This window comes from Toxorhynchites rutilus, chromosome 1 (genome assembly GCF_029784135.1).
Source record: "Toxorhynchites rutilus septentrionalis strain SRP chromosome 1, ASM2978413v1, whole genome shotgun sequence".
Lineage (NCBI taxonomy): Eukaryota > Metazoa > Arthropoda > Insecta > Diptera > Culicidae > Toxorhynchites > Toxorhynchites rutilus.
In genome coordinates this window covers 191544385-191567269 of record NC_073744.1, presented here as the reverse complement: position 1 = coordinate 191567269, position 22885 = coordinate 191544385, and the positions used below count along the sequence as shown (strand labels likewise).

General features: G+C 40.4%; 1 protein-coding gene across 5 annotated transcripts; it reads left to right on the top strand.

Moving 5' to 3' along the window:
• Positions 1-4515: 4515 nt before the first annotated feature.
• Positions 4516-20880, top strand: LOC129762035 (ERC protein 2-like). 5 transcript variants are annotated; one of them, XM_055760007.1, is made up of 5 exons: positions 4516-4830; positions 19488-19621; positions 19676-19897; positions 19957-20055; positions 20122-20880. In XM_055760007.1, exons 1-5 carry the CDS (start codon positions 4773-4775, stop codon positions 20320-20322), a joined length of 714 nt encoding a protein of 237 aa, XP_055615982.1. In that variant the 5' UTR covers positions 4516-4772; the 3' UTR covers positions 20323-20880. The 5 variants fall into 5 exon arrangements, with proteins under 5 accessions (XP_055615982.1, XP_055615979.1, XP_055615981.1 ...); XM_055760004.1 differs by lacking the exon at positions 4516-4830 and adding an exon at positions 18776-19419; XM_055760006.1 differs by lacking the exon at positions 4516-4830 and adding an exon at positions 18779-19302.
• Positions 20881-22885: the final 2005 nt, after the last annotated feature.

The following is a 22885-nucleotide window of genomic DNA, read 5'->3' as shown; positions in this document are numbered from 1 at the left end:
TGCCCTGCCCATCGCACTCGTCCAGCCTGGACTTTCTGGATGCTGGGTTCGCCGTAGAGTTGCGCCAGTTCGTGGTTCATTCTCCTTCTTCATACTCCGTTTTCCTGTAAACCACCGTATATTGTTCTGAGCACTCGGCGTTCGAAAACTCCGAGCGCTTGTGAGTCCTCTTCAAGCATCGTCCATGCTTCGTGCCCATAGAGAACAACCGGTCGAATTAGGGATTTGTACATGGTACACTTCGAACGGGGTCGGAGCTTGTTGGACCTCAAGGATTTGCGGAGCCATTGACAATGCGTCTTCGAATTTCACGGCTGTTGTTGTCAGTTGTTATCAACGAGGCAAGGTAGACAAATTCCTCCTCCACCTCGAGCTCGTCGCCGTCGATCACAATACTACTACCAAGAAGAACTCTGTTGCGATCAGTCCCTCCAGCTAGCATGTATTTAGTCTTAGACGCATTGATCCCAAGCCCAATCAGCCCTGCTTCGTGTTTCAGTCGGGTATACAAGTCGGCTACCGTCGCATGTGTTCTTCCGATTATGTCCACGTCGTCGGCGAAGCAGATAAACTGACTAGACTTGTTGAAAATCGTGCCCCGCATGTTGAAGCCCGCTCTCCGCATAACACCTTCCAGCGCCACGTTGAAGAGCAGACAGGAGAGTCTTGTGCCTTGTCGAAGTCCCCTGTGAGTCTCAAATGATTCCGACAGCTCACCTGAGATCCGCACACTGCACCGCACACCGTTCATCGTTGCCTGAATCAGTCTTGTCAGCTTTCGGGGAAAGTCGTGTTCGTCCATGATCCTCCATAGCTGTCGTCGGTCGATTGTATCATATGCGGCCTTGAAGTCGACGAAGATGTGGTGTGTAGGGACCTGATACTCGCGGCACTTTTGGAGGATCTGCCGCAGTGTAAAAATCTGGTCCGTCGTCGAGCAATCGGGCATGAATCCGGCCTGATAACTTCCCACAAATGTACTTACTTTTGGCGATAGACGGCGAAAGAGGATCTGAGACAACATTTTGTAGGCACCATTCAGGATTGTGATGGCACGATAGTTCCCACAATCCAACTTGTCGCCTTTTTTATAGATGGGGCAGATTACCCCGTCCTTCCACTCCTCCGGTAGCTGTTCTGTGTCCCAGATTCTGACTATCAACCGGTGCATACACTCTACAAGTTTTCTCGGACCTTGAAGAGCTCCGCTACGAGGCCATCCTTACCAGCTACTTTGTGGTTCTTGACCTGATTAATAAAGGGTGTGTCACATCAAATTGCATCACGGAAAAAACGCTGTAGAAATTTAATTTTTAGGAATTATATCTTCAGTTTTCGCTTATAATCAGATAAGAGTGTATAGATCACGTTGGCCATGCTTCACTGTCAATTTTTCGTAAATTTGGAAAAATGTCGTCGAACGAAAAAGAGCGTCGTGAATTAATCCTGTACACTCATTTCGAGAATCCGGAGTTGTCACATCGGGACATCGGTAAGATGCTGGGAATCGTGCAATCCACGGTCAGCAGAGTACTAAAACGATACTTAGAGATCCTAACCATCGACCGGAAGGTGAAGAACGGCAAAAATGGATGCTCCGTCAGTGAAAAAGATCACAAGCGCGTACTTAAGCAGTTTAGACGTGATCCGAGAAGTTCGGTCCGGGATGTCGCCAATAAGCTGAATTTGTCAAGTTCATTCGTCCAGCGGACCAAGCAGCGGGAGGGCCTGCGTACATACAAGGTTCAGAAGGCTCCTAACCGCGACGAAAGGCAAAACATGATGGGGAAGACGCGAGCCCGGAAGCTGTACACCGAAATGCTGACGAAGCCGCATTGCCTGGTAATGGACGATGAAACCTACGTCAAAGCGGACTTTCGTCAGCTGCCGGGCCTGTTGTTCTTCTCCGCAGAGGACAAATTCAGCGTTCCGGAGGAGATTCGCAAGCAGAAACTATCCAAGTTTGCCAAAAAGTACATGGTGTGGCAAGCAATCTGCTCTTGCGGAAAGCGGAGCGCCCCCTTCGTGATGACCGGCACGGTAAACGGGCAGGTTTACCTTAAGGAGTGCCTACAGAAGCGCTTACTACCACTATTGAAGCAGCACGAGGGCCCGACCATGTTCTGGCCGGATTTCGCTTCGTGCCACTATTCAAAGGACGTGTTGGAGTGGTACGAAGCCAACGGGGTCACCTTCGTGCCAAAGGAAATGAACCCGCCCAACGCGCCGGAGCTTCGCCCAATAGAGAAATATTGGGCGATTATGAAGCAGGCCCTCCGGAAGAACCCAAAAGTTGTCAAATCGGAGGCGGACTTCAAGAGAAAATGGAATTCTGTTCAAAAAAACTACAACCTGACGTTGTACAGAACCTTATGGACGGGGTAAAGAGGAAGGTGCGAGCATACGGGCTTGGGCTTGAAGTATGAATAAAAAGAAAATGCCAAAAGTTGTTTAATAGTTTTGATTTTACTGTCTAAAATTTTCAAAAGGATCGGTCTACTGGGCGAATTTCTACAGCTTTTTTTTCCGTGATGCAATTTGATGTGACACACCCTTCAAGGAGGCCATTAACTTCACCCAACTTCACCCATCGTTGGGGGTGGTACGTCGTCGTTGTTCATTGCACCGGTGTAGTCCTCCTCAACGCCGTCTTGGTCTCCTGTCTGCGCGCTCTTCAGGTGTTCATCGTAGTGCTGCCTCCACCTTTCGATCACCTCGCGTTCGTTCGTCAAGATGCCTCCTTCCTTGTTTCTGCACATTTCGGCCCGCGGCACAAAGCCTTTGTGCGAGGCGTTTAGTTTCTTGAAAAACTTCCGCGATTCTCGAGAACGATAAAGCAGCTCCATCTCCTCACGGTCTGAACTCCTCCTCTTGGCCGACCTGAGCGTTCAAATCACCGATGACGATTTTGATGTCGTGTTTTGGGCAGCGATCGCATTCACGCTCTAGCTGCGCGTAGAATTCTTCTTTATCGTCATCGGTGCTAGCTAGATGGGGGCTGTGGACATTGATAAGTGGCCTCTCATTCTCAATCTGCACATTCTTTCATTGATCGGCCACCAACCAATCACCCGTTTTTGCATCTCCCCCATCACGATGAAAGCTGTACCCAGCTCGTGTGTGTTGCCGCAGGTCTGATAAATGGTATACCCACCATGGAACGATCGCTCCATCGAACCTTTCCAGCACACCTCCTGCAGCGCTACGATGTTGAAATTGCGGGCTCTCAATATTTCCGAAAGAATTCGGGTACTCGCAAGAAAATTGAGAGACTTGCAGTTCCATGTTCCGACTGCAAGTCTCTAGTCCGTGTTCTTTGCGTGGGTCTAGCCCGATTGTCCTGTCTCGAATTTCTTTGTGAATTTTCCTGTGCGTTTTATTTTTACGGATGGCTTGCAGGGCCTGCACCAACCCACTGTCTCGCCGGAGGACCGTCGTGCACAGCACTTTTTAGAGTCCCCGCTGGCACGAAGACAGTGATCAGCCGTCCCTAACATGGGGATCAGACGCTGTTTTGAGCCGCACCTCCATGGTGAACAGACGCTCGGATATGCCCCCTTCCCTGTCAGCATTCGACCAAGATCCCACCGGGGTTGGTTACCCGATCTTCACTATGGTCAGATCCTGGACTGATCATTTGAATCGCTCCATTCAAATGATCAGTCCTAAAGAACTCCTCGACTAAATAATTGTCATATTTGCTACGCGAAATTAAGTGGTATGAGTAGTAAATTGTTCTGACCAGGAAACTGATTCAAGATCAATCATGTTTGAGAATATACTGGGCCATGTCCACGAAGTATTCTTAGCTGTTTCTGTGCTAACATTGTTTTCTAAGATGCCATTACTTTAGGCACGAATATGCATGACCAGATACGGGCGCAACATATCGCATATCGAATAGCACTTGAGTGCATTCGATTCATTCCAGCGAGTCAGTCTCTTGTGAGAAATGAAGTTGAATTGGGAAGTCTGGCACTGTCAATCATTTGCTGAACAATCCATCCAATCCTAGAAATAGCTGAAATAAACGATACAATAGTCCTGATTTAACGATAATAGTGTGACAATCGGGTTGTATTTAATCATTATACTTCCAAGCGGAATTGACTCAAGAATTTTTATCAATTTTAAATCTTTTAGGAAAAATGTGTTTTTCTGTATTTAGTGAAAACATCGAATTAGCCTTTCTCAATGTACGTATAAATTATTTTCACGTTTAAAAATCTCCCGTGCGAAAGCCTCACGATGTAAGTGAAGTGATTACTATCATCCACAAAGAAGAAGTTTGTTTGAGTTATCTTTATTGACTTTGGGAGTTCTTCAATGTTCCGAAAATAGCTCGTAGACGTGGCATTCGTGCGAACTCTCCGCGCCTGGAATTTTGCCAACCATCGGGTCGTCAGGTGGCAACCGCATAAACAAACCCCATTCCTGTTCGAGCCAAACTCGCAAAGTGCGGGCCGTTGCAGCTGATGGCTTGGCTCCAGGAATTAGTTCAACTTTTCCTCCCGATCGGTTCAAACTTCTTCCCCGGATTCGTAGCTCCCGGCGCTTTGGAATTTGTGTGAAGTTTGGCTTGAAAAACTGAGCCATTTTTGCGAATTGTAAGGATGTTATATTCTTTGCAAAGCAAAGAATGCTGTTGTCGAAGTGAATAGAATTTGATATTTGGCAGTAACGAAATTAGTGAAAGTACAGACATTGTTAAACCCATCCTAACGTTGGAATTCATAAACTGTTGGAAGCAATTAGGCTTGAAAGGATTAATTATGTTGACACCAAACAGCTTGGATGAGATCAAAGAAAGGATATGCAAAAATGAAGAAAGTGGGTTTCCATTTTAAATACGTAACTATTTCTGTTGGATATGTGTTTTATGTTGTTCCTACCATCATATTTTATCGATTCAGACGTAGCCCTTGCACCCAGTGGTAGCAAAATCTTGTCGGTGACAAAACTTCACCTTTCCTATCCATTGAAATTCCTGTGTACCTGCACTTCCCAACTTCCGGAGTCATAGTTCCCACGGGGCACGGGCACATACGAAACAGTCATTGATCCAACAAATGCCTAGCATCAACAGCAACAGAAAAAAAAACGAAATTGAGAAGTACACAATAAAACGAAAACGTGCGACTCCAATTCCAGACAGTGATTCTCCATGCCTCGTCCGCCGGGGGGCGTTGGTATTCGTGAAAGTAATAACGTTCGTTCCGAAAGTGCCCCTGATAATTCAAATATTTATTTTCGCATCCACTACTACCACAATTTCCACGCTGTGGGCCAGTCTACTTTTAGTGTTCCGACGCTGTCAAAAGTGTTGACATTTCGGTGGGTCGGGTTGGGTGAAGTGTAAATGGGGTTACGGGGTCATAAACAAAGCGTTGGCTGTGGTTATGATGCTGGAGGGGGTAAATAGCAACCATACAAATGCTGTGATTCATTTTTGTTTTTGGACCAACGGTATGAATATTATGGAAGGCACAGAAGTTCCCGTTAAACTGATTTCGGCAGTAATATTTTGCGACAAGGGTCAAGGTGGTGCCGGGTTGGGTTGCGGAAGAAATGGGTGTTGGTGTGCTTATGTCGTTTGCGTTTGATGTTCATGGTATCTCGTAACCGTTAATTGCTTTTATAATAAGCCATAAATTTTCATCACTTTTCATGCATTGTTTATTGTATTGTTACTTGTGTTTTATTCATTCAAAGGTACTTCAGTGTATATATTGTTTTTATTTGCAGATTTGCTACATCTACTGCATCATTCAAAACAAGATCCTCATACATGTTCTATACTTAGTGACATTCCTAAGAGCACAGTGAATTATTTGCAAAGTATACATTTACTGAAGCCATTTGCCAGAATTGATGTTTCGCTTAAAACACATGTGCAAGAGAAGGATTATCATTACAGATTCTTAAATCCAAGATCAGTGTGCAGTTTTGAAGGAAATAATAGCTACATTGTACAACTTCTGCCCCAAAATAAACCAGAATCAGTTTCTGCATATGTTTTCATCTATTCGTATTATTAAAAGTACATTGACGGCATTTTCTAAAGATACAACTATGCGGGAATGCAATGAATCCCCTCAAGATGTGAAGGCACCTCTATATTGTTAATATTTGAATTTTAATAATCAATTGATGTTCTTTAAATGCTTAAAACACGTAGCTTTTTTCTATGACCCTTTTTTCTATGAAGTTCTTTCCATTCATTATTAGTTTACTTATCACGAAAATCTAACACAATTATTTCTTCACGCACACGAAGCATGGATTGATTTTCGTAGTGTAACCCTCCCTTAACAAACTGGTAGAGCATACTGATTTCCATGATGGCGAAGTAACAGTGTCGCCATCCGGTGGTGACATCAGTGTTTGTGAGGTGAATTGCATTTTATTAGCTGCCCCGAAGGGAATTTTAAGTAATTAAAGTTTGGACTAAATTTTTCAATTGATGTTATTTGAATCCATAAACCACGTGGCCCTGTCCCTTGTTCATTTATTTTTCTACCAGTTTCTCTGTATTTCCTAGATTGCGAAAATTTAACTCCCATATGTTCCCAAATTTGCGAAAATTCAATTCCCATACGTTCTACAATTTCATAGTGACAATCGTTGTTAGTCCATTTGATGTTTGCGCTAACGAAATAGATCTTTGTTCGAAAGTGGAGATTAATTGGCGATCTAACGTACAAATCTACACCTAGGCGGCGCTGCGGTGAAAGTGATGATGGTTTTAAATTTTGCCATGTGAGCTTATGGAAGGTTTGTAGTTCTTTCCATAAATTACAATGTTATAATCATAAAAGATTATTTGATTGCGATGAGTTTGTAAGAAATTTAATTCTGCGCAATTTTATATATAACGTGTTATTTATTTACCTCTTTCAGTAGTGAAAACTATAAAAATGTTGACAATGGTTGAATTAAAGAAGGAAATTCGAGAGCACAACCAAACACAAGTAGAAAATTGCACGATTCCTGCATGTGAGAACTACCTTGGAAAGCCCGGAAGTAAAATATACGTGATTTGTTTTTGAGTTTTAGGTTACATTAGCATCATTTTCTTAGTTCAAAAACAAAATCCAGATGTCTCACCGACCGTTTACGTTTTGCGTTAGATCGCCAATTGACGAATTTACGCAAAGCTGAATCAGCTCATGCGACACCTACATTAGAACTCAGAACTACAAAAGTGAGGGTGCTTGTTTATTTTACGCACTGAAAAGCAAGATTCGGTGGTGATTATTCATTTTATTTCAATTTAGATTAATTTCAGCCATTGAATGTCGTCAGTATATGGTAAGAAAGTTGGAGTTTTGTATATTTACGATGGTTTCAACACGTGATTTGACCAAAGTCATAGATAATCTTCGAAAATTTTAAGATTGATAATGCATACCGGTTATTGATACTATGGATAATTGCGATGAAATCAATATCATATCAAATTGGCTGATATCATTGATTATGTAGGGGTCGATACGAGAAAGATTTGTAGTATTTTTAGCGCAAAACACCCTATTCATCGTTTACTTAGTTGAAAAAAAAATATAGTTACAATACTTATAACAAGCCATTCCTCGTAATATACATAGCACATTATAAAATGATGATTTTCTAACCTTTTCAGCGTGGAAAGAATACATGAAACCGGGAAATTTGGATATAAATTCTGATTTGTCTAGAAAATTCGAACGAATTTCATACCAAAAAAACAAAACATCCTCATTTTACTCTCTGCGCCATCTGGTTGTAAATCCAACGTAAATTCGTCAATTTTAATGTGATGAAACTCACTACTATTGGCGATCTAACGCAAAACGTAAACGATTGGTGAGACCCGGACTGGATTTTGTTTTTGAACTAAGAAAATGATGCTAATGTAACCTAAAACTCAAAAACAAATCACGTATATTTTACTTCCGGGCTTTCCAAGGTAGTTCTTACATGCAGGAATCGTGCATTTTTCTACTTGTGTTTGATTGTGCTCTCGAATTTCCTTCTTTAATTCAACCATTGTCAACATTTTTATAGTTTTGACTACTGAAAGAGGTAAATAAATAACATGTTATATATAAAATTGCGCAGAATTAAATTTCTTACAAACTCATCGCAATCAAATAATCTTTTATGATTATAACATTGTAATTTATGGAAAGAACTACAAACCTTCCATAAGCTCACATGGCAAAATTTGAAACCATCATCACTTTAACCGCAGCGCCGCCTAGGTGTAGATTTGTACGTTAGATCGCCAATAGTTTCTTATATTTATATAAATAAAAATGGATCGCCGAATGTCTTGATAAGAGCAAAACTCGAAGAAGGAATTGTCCGATTTTGGGCTGTCTTCATTATTTCATATTTTCTGTTTCAAACATTTATTTCATGTAACGGAGAAACATGTTGGGCCTGATTCTCGAATACACTTCACGGTGGAAACGGAATGAAACGTATTCGCGATGACCAAGGCGCGTAGAAGTATGTCCTAAGGTGGGCCAACTTGCTAAAACCACTCTTCAGCCATCTTGGAAGTCTACTGTGTTTTGTTTGTAAACAAAACACAATACGCTTGTGTCCAAGCTCGCTCGTGATCAGTCTGTCTCTTTCACGCTTCAAGGAAATAATTCCCCTTCTGCTTTCTTCCGTACTGTGTTCATATGCCGCTCCCCTAACCCACTTAGTGACGAAACGGCCTCACCTAGTACCATAGACCCGTCTTGGCGATGACAACGGTACAGTGTCGACATCTGGATACGAGATTAGTTTCCCACTAAACTTATCATTATAATATCAAATTATATTCATATGAAATTTTTGTATGAGATTATTATATCACATGAAGAAAACAAAGTTTTCCACTCACATTGAATACCAGTTTGATACGAAGAAGTTAATTTTCATTAAAGATTTTTTATTTGAAAAGTGCTCATTCTGCCTGAAAACTCATCATTATGTTCGACACTTCACTAACTCGTAAAACGTAGTTCAATGGCGTGCCGTTTATTTTGTTTCCACCGTGAAGTGTATTCGAGAATCAGGCCCGTTATTTGCAAGTGGTTGGAAAATCTTGAACAAGAATTGTGTCTGAAAATAATCACCTAATAATACTACTATAATGACGAGTTTTGGTAGAAGTACTAGGAATTTTATAGTGAAAGGTAATTTCAAAGGGTAGATTAGAAGATCAATCAATGAACAGTTCTGCGATTGGACCCATGAACTTGCGTTAAGTAAGAAAACGTGAATGTCATAACGAAAAATAAATTTTGGGTGGGACGAAGTTGGCTGGGTCAGCTAGTATAGTATATTTAACGTCAATTTCGTTCAAAAGAATTGTTTGTTCATTTATTGTACTTAAATATGATAATTTCAGCTGTCAAGTTTCTATAAGACCATATCAAAATTCATAAGTATTACCAATGAAAAATTCAAAACTATTGCCAGATTTACATGTCAATAACTGGCAACCTTGCCATTTTGGGCTAATAACCTGGAAAATTCGTGTTGGCATACTATTTACCAATTTTTTCTGAACGGATTTCTCGATATTTTTCCATTTTTCCAAAATTGCGACTTTGTGCTCTTCAATCGTTGTGTACCGTTTTCCCTCAGTGTAGATTCTGCGTACAAGGATCCCCCTAAGATTTTCAACAGGATTCAAGTCTGGAGAGCGAACCAGTTAGTCTAAAAAATTAAGTTTTCAGTTTCCTTGCTGGTATGAATAGTAGCATTATTTTGCTGGAATGTGAATTTTTTGTGACGATATCCACGCAAAAATATATCGTAGGAGAGAATATTTCAGATCATGTATGTAATCCTTGAATGATGTGAAGGCTATCTTGAGCTTTCCGGTTGCACAGAATCACACCCGAGTCTCCACCAAAATTCCTGGTTGAAAAATACTGTTTCTCCTATCGTAAATCACGCCAGTACCCGTTGAAACCATCAGGACCATACAAATTGAACTTTTTGACGTAGGACTACGTCTTTCATTTCTATACCGGGGTTTAAAATCAAAGTTTCGAAAACGAAAGCGTTACGCCGGAGACCGAGATTTTGAGCGTTAATAGCTCCTAAACAACTGAACGAAATGGTATGATAAACACTTCATTCGAAAGATAAAATGTCTACGCGTTATATACTTGTTACTTTTTGATCCAAAAACTTGTTTCAATAGTCTTAAAATTGCTTTCAAAACAGGCTATTGAAATCACCAATCGGTATATAAGCGAGCGGCGCTCGGAAATCCACTCACTTCTAATTGAACAGCGATTGGAGCATGTTGTCGCTGTTGCGGTGAAGCTCTTTATTTATCATGAAAGCGCGGATGAACGGTGTCACCAAGAGCCTGTTTGTGCACCCTAGGCCAGAAGGGAATCTATCAGGAGGAGAGTGATGCCACAAACGATTCCCTGGGAAGACATCGCTACACACACATACACGCGCGGCTATTAACAGGTGTTTATCGAGTTGGCATTAACCACTGGTGGGCTTCCAGTATCGAGGAAAATGTGGAAATATATAATCGTTACTGAAAATAATCTGCCAATTCCTTTGGGAATTTTCAAAATATATTCATGTGAAAGAGTTTAATTGAATGTTTTCTATCCATGTTACACTGTGACCAAATATGTTTCAATCAAGTGCTATTAACAGGTGGTTATCGAGTTGGCATTAACCACTGGTGGGCTTCCAGTATCGAGGAAAATGTGGAAATATCTAATCGTTACTGAAAATAATCTGCCAGTTCCTTTGGGAATTTTCAAAATATATTCATGTTAAAGAGTTTATTTGAATGTTTTCTTTCCATGTAACACTGTGATCAAATACATTTGGTTTTGTGGTTTTTCAATCAATCGCAATTAACAGGATAGCTTCAGAAGATTATTCTTCCCCATCAGTAGGATATTTCCGTATCCAATATTGTATGCGCCCGCAATCGATTATTGCTCAGTCGCCGAAAGTTCCGAGCTCAGAGAGTTCATTCCCCTCTCGTTTGCCTTCCAAATTGCCATCGTAAACCACACCTTCTCTCGATTCAATCACACACAAAAAGCATACTTAAGCGATATTCTGGTGGTGAGACACATTCATTTTTCGTGAGGACATCGACAAGACAACATCGTTGCCTAACGTGCTGGAGGAGGTGGACGGCGAAGGATCGACACATACACGCGCAGAACTCTTTCCGTTAGGATGCCATTCAGCATCGAGAAAGTTCCGGAAAGATCTAATCATTGCTGGAAAATAATCTGCCAGTTCCTTTGGGAATTTTCAAAATATATTCATGTGAAAGAGTTTATTTGAATGTTTTCTATCCATGTAACACTGTGACCAAATATTTTTCAATCAAGTACTATTAACAGGTGGTTATCGAGTTAGTATTAACCACTGGTGGGCTTCCAGTATCGAGGAAAATGTGGAAATATCTAATCGTTGCTGGAAAATAATCTGCCAGTTCCCCTTGGAATTGAAAATTACATTCAAGCGAAAGGGTTTATTTTAATGTTTTCTATCCATAAAATATCCATATATTACATTTGGGTTTGTGATTTGTCAATCAAGTACAGTTAGCAGGTTAGCTTCTGAAGATTATTCTTCAGAACAAGGTTTTTCGTATCCTATATTGGATGCATAAAACCTTGTGCCTCCAACGTAACGCTTTCGTTTTCGAAGTCCCCCAAATATTCATTTATTCATTCATTCAGAATGGATTTAGATTCAACTTCGAACAAATGATCTCTAAATCAACGATAGTCCTACGTCACCCTTGCGGTTATACCATAGATATAACCCACTTCCTGTTTTTTCGTCACTGAAGATAACCTAGCAAACTTAAAAGTAAAAAATTATAGGAGGTTGTGTCCAAGATACGACCGCATTGTTGACGTAGAACTACGCTGTTATTTTATATAAGTCATTATACATATAAGTGAAAATTCAATCCTAGTTGAAGGCAGATTTGCGACATAAGACAGTAAGACATTCAAGATGCTTGGTTTTCCCCAAATAATTTTTTGACGCAGAACCTTAACGCCTGCTTCGCCATAACGTCAGTTTAATGCATTGATGCATTCTCAAAGGCACCAACGAAGCCCTTATGATGACGGAAAACAAACAATGTTAACTGCTTGGAAAAAGACTGAATTATGCCACACAGCTTGTACTCTGCTGTAACACGATGCGCATCGATGCGAATTCGCAGATGAGTTTGTCAAGAGCGAGCGCCTTCACCACCAGCGGGGGGAGCTTGATTTTGGTTGCTGCCTGGGTATCGGCGTTTACATTTTCGACCGACGCGCCGAAATCGCCTACTTCGCTGTTGTTCGATGAGGTGTCACACTCGCAAAGGCTCGGTTCAGTGCGAGCGCTTTTCACTGCACCAACATCGCGTGCATCATTAGATGACGCTTGCCTCGAAATTTGATTGCCCCTGGCAATGCGTTCGTTTTTTGCAGGGCTCGAGCCTGCCTTCCTCTTCTTCTTGCTCATCACACAGCGTCCAATTTATGGCGCGGAAAGAAAAACATACGATGCGAATAACGAAAGAAAAACCAAACGACGATATCCAAGTTGGATTACCACTGGTGGGGTCCAATCTTAGATCGAAGCGCAGCGAAAGTAAAGTGAACTGGATTGCTCAACAGTCCGATGTCGAATGAAAGTTTGCCTCAGCGAGATCCACTGTTTATACTCTAGGCAAGTATTCCCCTTCATTCTTCTACTTTTCCTTTGTTCACGGAGACTTTACACCTTACGCTTTCCCCTTCGTTGCTCGTCGATAAGTTGCTCGTTATTGACAGCTCTGTTCGGGAAAGCACACAAATGGACAGAACAAATGTATGAGAAAATGGGAACGCTTGAAGTTTTCATGAATTTTTACCATTTACAAACCAGGGGGGTATTAAACAAATCTTAGGGAATTTCCGATTCGTTTAGTATGTAAATCACCAAAATCCGTTCGCGGCAAAAATAGTTATTAACGTTAACTTTATTTCATAAAAACGTGACCTGTTTTTTGATTTGACACCCTTGATGAAAGACGTAGTTCTACGTCAAAAAATAATTGAAGAACTTTTCGTTATAGTATATATTGCTATATATTGCTATGTATTCTTTTGAAAACGTTCTTTGTTGTGACATACCATGTCCCACTGTTGATTCATGTGAGCTCAAAACTCAGACTTCTTTCGATGTGAGATGGTGTAAGATTAGGGGCTTGAACCTTTTTAGCCCTCTTTATGTAAGGACTTTTTCCCAAAATTTGACGAATTGTCTCACGTGAAACATTCCAATTCAAAGATCGCTTTATTTGCATAAGCGATTTCAAAGTATTCGAAACTGTTTTAAATATTTCCCGATTATCCCGGTCAGACAGTTTCGATTTACGTGGAGCTCTCTTCTTTTTACCGTATCCTTGAGGATTCGTCAAATACTTGAAAAATATTTGATAGGATCGTCCAATCACACGAGCAATTTCTCTAATTCAAACATTTTCTTGGTGAAACGCATCGATTTATGCTTTTTCTCTATCCGTGACCACTTTTCCTACCGACATTTCCCAAATTTATTACTCAAACTAACTAAAAACAACGGATAACGTAACTGGTCTTATAGAAACTTGACACTTGAAAAATACAAAAACATTTGTTTACGCTCTGTGTGTTTGCAGCCTTATCTGTTGTCAGCGTTGGGACCCTTTGATAGCGTTTTGTAACATGTAAAAAGATTGAAAACTATTTTTTTTAAATTTGAAGATAACGTGGTGTCGAGTCTTTCAGCATATAGAAAGAAAGAAAAAAGATCATTGTCAACAGTGACATCGAGTGGATCTTTCGCACCCGGGACGGAAGTGTCTGGTTGCACCCCGTCCCCTTTGCTATCTATATATGATGTATGCCGAATGGTGAAATATTTGTTAATATAGGGGTATTTTTGCACCCCTGAAATCGAACGAGATTGACTTTGAATTTTCGAATCCATTCGACCCCTGCTTGATAGACTATTCACAGGAGTTAGTACAAGTGGGACCTCGTGCTAACAACTCAACGCTCCAGTTCGGACCTCGACACGATGAGCTCCGCACTGTTATTGTTGCACTTCCTATTCAGCCCGCATCAAGAGAGCGAGAGAGCTTCCCAATAGAAGTACAGCGGCCATGTTGAATTGTGCAAATCTGTCCAACTGATTGGACTTTGGAACTTTGGAAGAGATGGGAAGCAGTCCCAATTATCGATGGTGATGATATTGGTGACATTAAACAATTCGGTAATGGCCGGACTCCTCTTCTTGGAAAACACAATAAAACAATTGTCGTTGTATCACTGTTTCATTGAATTTGAATCATCACGGCTTACCATGTCGTGTCAGAAAAGACAATAACCTCTTCTGGAGACACTCCTCCTTCGACTAAGCTTCATGGTTCATTGTTCCAAAAGTTACGAAAGCGTATTTTTTTAATCCGGAAATACAGGTTTCTACCCAAACGAGGAACTTTTGAGGGTACTTCAACCTTTCAACCCAAGGTACAAAATTCTTGTTTAGAAATTTGTTCGGAATCATCGTCCATAACGACACAATCGTATTTCATCAACAAATTCTTGTAGAGTTACCTCGAGCGTTTCTTTTTCTCGAGGTTTTGCTTTGCGTAACTGTCCAAAACAACCTGAGTCTTGAAACTTCTCGAACCACCCCTTTTCTTTAATTTCTGGACATAGAATTGCGATACCACTGCAATTTTTTAAGAATAGTTACATTTGGTTGATGTAGTACAAACTAGTTACGTATTTTGGAATTAATATAATATTTTTCTATTATTCTTTGCCGTAAAAACTAGTTTGAAAGCATGTATCGTGAGTACATTATGTACAAGTGTATTTTCAAATATTATTGACAACACTTTAGAATTAACCAATATCTGGTCCAATATTGAATGTTATCTGGTCCGGAATCGACCCCCTGTTGTCTGGTCTCATCTCGTTCTGACAACAAATGCTTACTGTGATTCTTTACACTCTCAACGTATTTCAGTGAAAATTTAACATTCTTTAAGGGAGTATTCTAGTCTAGAGGTTTGGAAAAAAACCAAAATTTTTTCCTTCATATTTCTGTAGTTTAAGTATTCAAGAATATACCCTAGAAAAGACATATCGAAAATCATATTATTTACCGAGTAAAGGCCATTTTAGTGATGCGATATCTCACGGCCATAACAATGAACTTCAAATACATTTTTCTCAAAACTAGTTTTTTCAAACTGGCGTAAACGATATCTCAAGTTCTACTGAACCGATTCGTGTCGAATTTAGATGGATACAATCTGCGAAATCGGAAAACGTTAGAAAAAAAAATTATAGGAGGTTGTGTCCAAGATACGACCGCATTGTTGACGTAGAACTACACTGTTATTTTATATAAGTCGCCATACATTGGTGGCTTGAAACTACTAGGAATATAAACACTTCTCATCATTTTGCGCTCGAAAAAGTTGCATTACTTTCTCATGCTCGAGAAAAGCGCAGCTGTCACCCTTAGTGGAGGAAGTTTTGCTACTGGCAAGCGAAACCTAATTACATACAAAATTCCAGAACGACATTTACTTCTTGGTGACTACAAGCGAAATAAACTCTTTTTGGTCATAACAACCTCGAAACAGTAGCTATGCTTCATTATGATCAATATTAGCGCAAATGCAATCCTAGTTGAAGGCAGTTTTGCGCTTGGCACGCGAACCCAAATGATTCCAGTAAGACATTCAAGATGCTTGGTATTCCCCAAATAATTTTCTGGCGCACAAACTTATCGCCTGCTTCGCCATAATGTCAGTTTAATGCATTGATGATGCCCCAACGAAGCCCTTATGATGACGGAAAACAAACGATGTTAACAGCTTGGAAAAAAAAATGAATTATGCCACACAGCTTGTACACTGCTGTAACACCCATCGATGCGAATTCGCTGATGAGTTTGTCAAGAGCGACCGCCTTCACCACCAGCGGGGGGAACTTGATTTTGGTTGCTGCCTGGGTAACGGCATTTACATTTTCGACAGACGCGCCGAAATCGCCTACTTCGCTGTTGTTCGATGCGGCGTCATACTCGCGAAGGCTCGGTTTAGTGCGAGCGCTTTTCACTGCACCAACATCGCGTGCATCATCAGATGACGCTTGCCTCGAAATTTGATTGCCCCTGGCATGCGATCGTTTTTAGCAGGGCTCGAGCCTGCCTTCCTTTTCTTCTTGCTCATCACACATTACGCGAAGCGTCCAATTTATGACGCGGAAAGAAAAACACACGATGCGAATAACGCGAAAAACGAACAGAAAAACCAAACGACGATATCCAAGTTGGATTACCACTGGTGGGGTCCAATCTTAGATCGAAGCGCAGCGAAAGCAAAGTGAACTGGATTGCTCAACAGTCCGATGACGAATGAAAGTTTGCCTCAGCGAGATCCACTGTTTATACTCTAGGCAAGTATTCCCCTTCATTCTTCTACTTTTCCTTTGTTCACGGAGACTTTACACCTTACGCTTTCACCTTCGTTGCTCGTCGATAAGTTGCTCGTTATTGACAGCTCTGTTCGGGAAAGCACACAAATGGACAGAACAAATGTATGAGAAAATGGGAACGCTTGAAGTTTTCATGAATTTTAACCATTTACAAACCAGGGGATTCTAATGTATAGCGTATTAAACAAATCTTATGGAATTTCCGATTCGTTTAGTGTGTAAATCGCCAAAATCCTGTTTTCTGATTTGACACCCATAATGAAAGACGTAGTTCTACGTCAAAACGTTTTATCCCGCATTTTGTTTTTCAAACGGCCGCCATTTTGTAAAAAAAGATGTTATTGACTTGTCCGAGGTTCATGCGATAGAAGGAAGCATTTTCACTGATTTAGAATCTGCTCGATTTTTTTTGTTTCAGATAATCAGAAGAGCTGGAATCGTGTACGCCATGGCACAACTTTTTTTTTGAACCCTCTCACTTCATCAGCTCTTAACTAGGGTAAATGATCTTGGTTTGTCCGATTTGGGGTGTTTTTACGCAACTAGTAAATGCAAATCGATTTTTCGTCATGAAAATCACACATAATCGATACGAGTTTGAGTTTGTTGAAAAGCCTCAAATCTCTAGTTGCCAATACTAATTATGTTTTTTAACCATTTTCCTTAAAGAGGAATTATGATCATGGTTTCAACACCTCTGATCATGGTTTGTCCAAAAAATGATCATGGTTTGTCCGGTTTTAGAAATCACCATTTTTGAATGAAAACATTCGAATTCACAGTTAGATGTTGCATTTATCATTGCTTTAGTTTACTGTCATCATATTGATCCATTCATAATTTAGGCTTTCTGCAGAATATTTCCTTTTCTTGGGCATTTTAATAGTGTTCACCTCAACACAATCAACACAGAAAAACCTTACTTCTGCTATGCGCGAAGCACACCATAAACAAACATAAACAAACTGCAGCGCGCCAAGCGGTTGCCATAGAAATCATGTGGACAAAACAAAATTAGCGAATTGGATTACTCATGATCAGAATTGAGGTCATCGAAATGCGTTAATTTAATGCTTTAACTTTGTAAATCTGATACAAATCGTGTGCAAGCATGATATTTTTAAGTGTTATAATCCAGAAAAGGTCTGAATACGTGCGAAATAATCATCTGGTGATCGATTAAAAGTTAGCTCGAATGAGGGGCGCATTGACACCAATAGAGGGTGTATTTTATAATCCTTTAAAACATGAAAATCCGTACAAATATACTATAAAACTACTGTAAATCATGGAAAAGACAATTTTATTTATATGTTTTGAAAAACTCGAATACCTGATTTGACAAAGGTGTGCTGAATTAGAGCATTCAAAAAAGTGAACAAACCATGATCATATTTTCGACTGGACAAACCAAAATCATTTACCCTTATTATTGACAACACTTTAGAATTAACCAATCATGATCTGGTCCAATATTGAATGTTTTCTAGTCCGGAATCAACCGACTGTTGCCTGGTTTCGTCTCGTTCTGACAACAAATGCTTACTGTGATACTTTACACTCTCAACGTATTTCAGTGAAAATTTAACACTCTTCAACTCTCATAAAAAAAATTGCAAATTGCAACATTTTTCTTGAATTCTATTTTTTTGTGTTCAATTCATTTGATGATTCGCAACGGGGTAAGTTTGATGATAACATCACCAAATGACCCGCCCGACCCAAATGTGATTTCTTGGATCAGGTTTGAACTCAAATTCTATAAAATCTTCAACGATAAAATATCTTCAATCATGAAAAAGTCATCGAAAAATCTAATGTACCATATTTAAAAATGACCGTAGTATTCGCCAGAACATTTCTTAGTCCTTTCGAGATGTTCACGAAGAGTATTGCTCTTAGAATAGATTCCCTCTAAATACGTAAACAAGCCACAAACTGCGACACGACGACAATAAAGCCAGCGCTAAACGATGCTACGAACACCCTCGAATGCTGGACGCTCGATGATTCGACGCATCGTGTAGTCGACTGACGAGCTATGAGCCTCCAATGTCGAGCGTCGAATATTCACGTTGGAAGGTAATCCGTTCGTTGTGGATTACCTTCCAACGCGAGTGGCACGAGTCAAAGAATTTTTGTCATTCATTGATTCGACACTCGATGACATTCGATACACCGCTACACGATTCGTCCGAATCTATCTTTGACAGATTGGTTTGTTTACAAGTTTTAGATGAAGAAACTATGAAATTGGTTCATAAAATTCAAAATATTCGGCAAAATATTGCAGTTTAATAATGTTGAGTTCAAGCATTTTTAATTTACAGTCCGATATCAGTACAATTGCTACGGCAGCAATTTCAATACTCGCATCGGCATCCAGTTTCCTAACGTTTTTGATGGCAAATAAAAACAATAAACATTCGATCCAAATGCTCGCTGATTGTTTGGACCGATTGCATTGAATCGAACATTCACTTCACCGTGTAGCAGCACATTCGTCACAACATTTGTCGATTCATCGAGTCAAATGTTTGAGTCCAACATTCGAGTGAAACGTTGGACGAATCGTGTAGCGCCCGCATAACAAGCCATATGGGGGAAATAATAATCGCAAATTTTTCCATTAGCCACCCAAAGTTTGCTCAATACAATCCTGTTCAAGGCTTTAGGTCATTACGTCGTTGTTTACAGGAAGTTTATTATTTGTTTGTGAAAAACAATCGTACGCATATCAGTTCTGACAACAACTTCTGGAGCGAACGGAGAAAGGGTAGCATAAATAATTCCCCTCATTTCATTCGTCCAAATGTGGGTGAAAAGCGAAGACATGAGAACATCCCACCTCATGATACCCCAATCGAATTTTTGTTGCATCATTACTTTGCCCGTTACGACGCTAGCCTTGGACGGGAAACGCACTGGTTCGTTAACCATCGGTTTATTTGCCTATTCCAGAAATTGGCGTTCTCCAGTCAATCAACAATGTGCTGAAGGAGCGCCATGAAATCGAATCCAATTACAAAAATCTTGCCCTCAAGTTTCGAGACATGCAGGAAGAGGAAGCATTCCGGCGGGCGAAGGTTTCTAAGGTTCTGTTGGCTAGTGAAATCACGACTTTCTGAAAGAATGCTGCTAAATTTCAGTTTGACGAAGCGCGCAAAAAGCAACTGGCGGAACTGCAAGCGAAGGGAGAGGCCCTCTGTCGAGAGAAGGCCAAACTGCAGCATCAGATCGAGCATGTCACCTGGCACCTGGAGGGGTGTCGAAGGCGGAGACCGTGTCTGGCGCGATTACCGGAAAACTGCCCGCTCAAGGGAGACGAGCCCAGCTGTTTGTCGCATTCGCCGGAGAAACTCAAAATCATGGTATAGAAAAGTGTGTCAACTGTAATGAAAGCCAATTTCTTTATTTTTTTTTACATCAGGCTAACATGAAAACTACTGCCGATCACCTGGTGAGAGGAATCATGGATCTGAGGAAAAAGATCCATATCGTGCAGGATAAGCTGGAACACGAAGTTGCTGTAAGTATAGACAGAATCAGATTACTCTCTTGAAAGGACAACATCCTGCATATGTACCTCTCACAGCGCAAGAAAGACATGGAGAAAAAACTCGCCGAGCTGCGGAAGCAAATCTGCCAGCATAACAAGTGTATGCAGCTGCAGAGCCACCGGGAACACGCCCACCATCATGCCCATCATCATCATCACCATCATCACGGGGGCGGCGGTGGCCAATCGGGTACCACTTCGTTGCCCCCAATTAAAAACTGCCCGGGGGTAAAATAGCAGCGAGCAAACTCGGAGAGCGTGAAGGGACACGGCGTGGGAGCAGCAGCAGCACCAGCACGAAGCTCGAATCGAGGCACCAACAACCAAAAGCAACAATGTCCCCACGGGAAGTACGTGAAGCTGCCCCGACCACGATCAAATGTAGCACCGTAAAATCATGAAAAGTTCTTTTCAGCGGGGAATGTGGCTGGAATTTTTTTGAGGTTCTGGGCATAGAGTTTTTGTTAGGTTCCTTGTTCCGCGAGGGAGGATACAGTAAACAGTTACTTTTGCCACGTTAGCTGTTGTAAGTTGCATTTAATGCCAAAAGTCTAACGCAAATATTAGTGATAAGTTGATTTTGTTGAACGGATGCTTGTGATGATTGAATTGCGCGTTTGAGTAGTTACCGTTAGAAGAAATTTTATATTATTCAGCTGTTCGATTATTTTACAGTCGAAATTATTACTCTACTTCCTATGCTATCGTTACCACTAGTTCTAGAGCTCATGTAATCTGATACATTGTAGTGTACATCATTCACCACCATTCACTTCCAAAATTAAATCGAAATAAACACGAGAAACGAAACATATTTATCTTTAAATAAATATCGAAAGAAATTATCTAATATAAATCTATATTGAAGGGTTTTGGCTTCAGCGATTAAAATTGTTCAAAGTCTCGTGAAAAGATTATGATTCCTCCACCCACCAACAATAAAACATCGTGAACATTATCTGTGAACACTATGTATAAGGCGACTCCACACTCGTTATGTTGGACAATGGGACTCCATATTTGTTAACACATATCTTGACAAATAATAACTCAAAATACGAAAACTCAAGTCTGCAGAAACTTAGTTTCATTACTATATTCTCGTTCTCGTTGTTTTTATTTTCTGATTTTCTGAAGGCTATCTACGAATTAAGCCGTTTTGACGTAGGACTACGTCTTTCATTTTTGTACCGGGGTGTAAGTTGAATGTTTTGGAAACAAGAGCGTGACGTTTGGAGTGCAAGGTTTTGAACGTTAATACCTTTTTGCCGGCTAAACGGAGTGGTATGATACTTACTTCATTCGAAAGACAAAATGTCCAAGAGTTATATTATTGTTATTTATTGACCCGAAAGCTTGTTTCAATAGTTTAAAACATTATAGAAGGTGGTGTTCAAGACGCTTTTTTATAACTACGGATATTATTTAATAATGCTACGAAAATTTTAGAATAACCATTCTACCGGTTTGGTCGCCCTGAAATGATATTTTTCATTGTAGAATCATTTGATGACTCATTCTTATGTTCGCAGAACAATACATGCTCGAGATAAGCGCAGCTGTCATCCTTAGTGAAGAAAGTTTTGCTACTGGCAAGCGAAACCAAATCACATAAAAAAATTCAGAACGACATTTACTATCTTGGTGACTGAATAAACAAAATAAACTCTATCCATTAATCTCAACAACCTCGAAAAGAGTAGCACTGCTTCATTATGATCAATATTAGCGCAAATGCAATCCTAGTTGAAAGCAGTTTTGCGACTGGCACGCGTGCCCAAATAAATTAATAACTTGATATAACTTATTGAATAATTTGGTATTCCCCAAATATTTTTTGGGTGCACAACCTTAACACCTGCTTCACCATAGCGTCAGTTCAATGCATTGATGACAGAAAACAAACAATGTTAACTGCTTGAAAAAAGGCTGAATATTTGCCTCAGCAGAGATTCATTACCAATATCCTAGCGTAAATATTTCCCTCCCGCTATCTCCCCTCCTTGTTTATATTTATCATTACGACTGCATAATTTGCAACACCAAACAATCGTCAATCATAGCATAAAAAAAATTGGTGATTGTTCCATCGTTTCAGAGCCAATGCACACGGGATACACGGGATATCTAGGGTTCCAGCGTAGCGAAGATTCACTATTTTTACGTACGGGTTATGAAGCACAGAAGCCCTTTCTGTTAATATTGCCAGTCTATATTAGCTTAGCTGTCATCCTTTCTGGGGAGAGTTTTCTTACCGTGAAGCGAAACCAAATCATTGACAAAATTCCAGAACTAGTATTTTCTTGGTGAACTGACGATAGCCTAGCTTGATGATTTCGCACACAATTGTGTAGCTCAGAACCTTAATGCAATGGCGTCAGATTGATGCAATGATTGCAATGCCAGAGACATTAGCGAGTGAGTTATTTGGTCGCGTCCACAGCTCTCTCTGAAACGAAGACGTGTGATGACGCAAAACAAGGAAGAACTAATGATATTCATTGCTTTGAATATAGAACGGTACTGAACGGCTTCTTCAGTTCATTCGTCTCTAACCTTCAAAAAGGCCCTTGAAAAACTTTACTTTATCCATAATATTACTCCTCCACCCCCATTGCCTTGAGAAAGGCATTCGATCTCTCGCCGTCCAGCACGTCCAGCGTCGATGTTGTTCAGTCGATTTCCTCACGAAGAATGAAAGTTTGCCTCAGCGAGATCCACTGTTTATACTCTAGACAAATATTCCCCTTCAGTTCTATTTCTTTTCCTTTGTTCACAGAGACTTTACATCTTACGATTT

Excerpts from the sequence above, each read along its gene's own strand:
- LOC129762035 (XM_055760004.1), top strand. The coding sequence starts at position 19,125 with ATGGGGGAAATAATAATCGCAAATTTTTCCATTAGCCACCCAAAGTTT. Across the intron at positions 19,622-19,675 it reads GGCGGGCGAAGGTTTCTAAG|TTTGACGAAGCGCGCAAAAA; the intron begins GTTCTGTTGGCT and ends GCTAAATTTCAG. Across the intron at positions 19,898-19,956 it reads CGGAGAAACTCAAAATCATG|GCTAACATGAAAACTACTGC; the intron begins GTATAGAAAAGT and ends TTTTTACATCAG.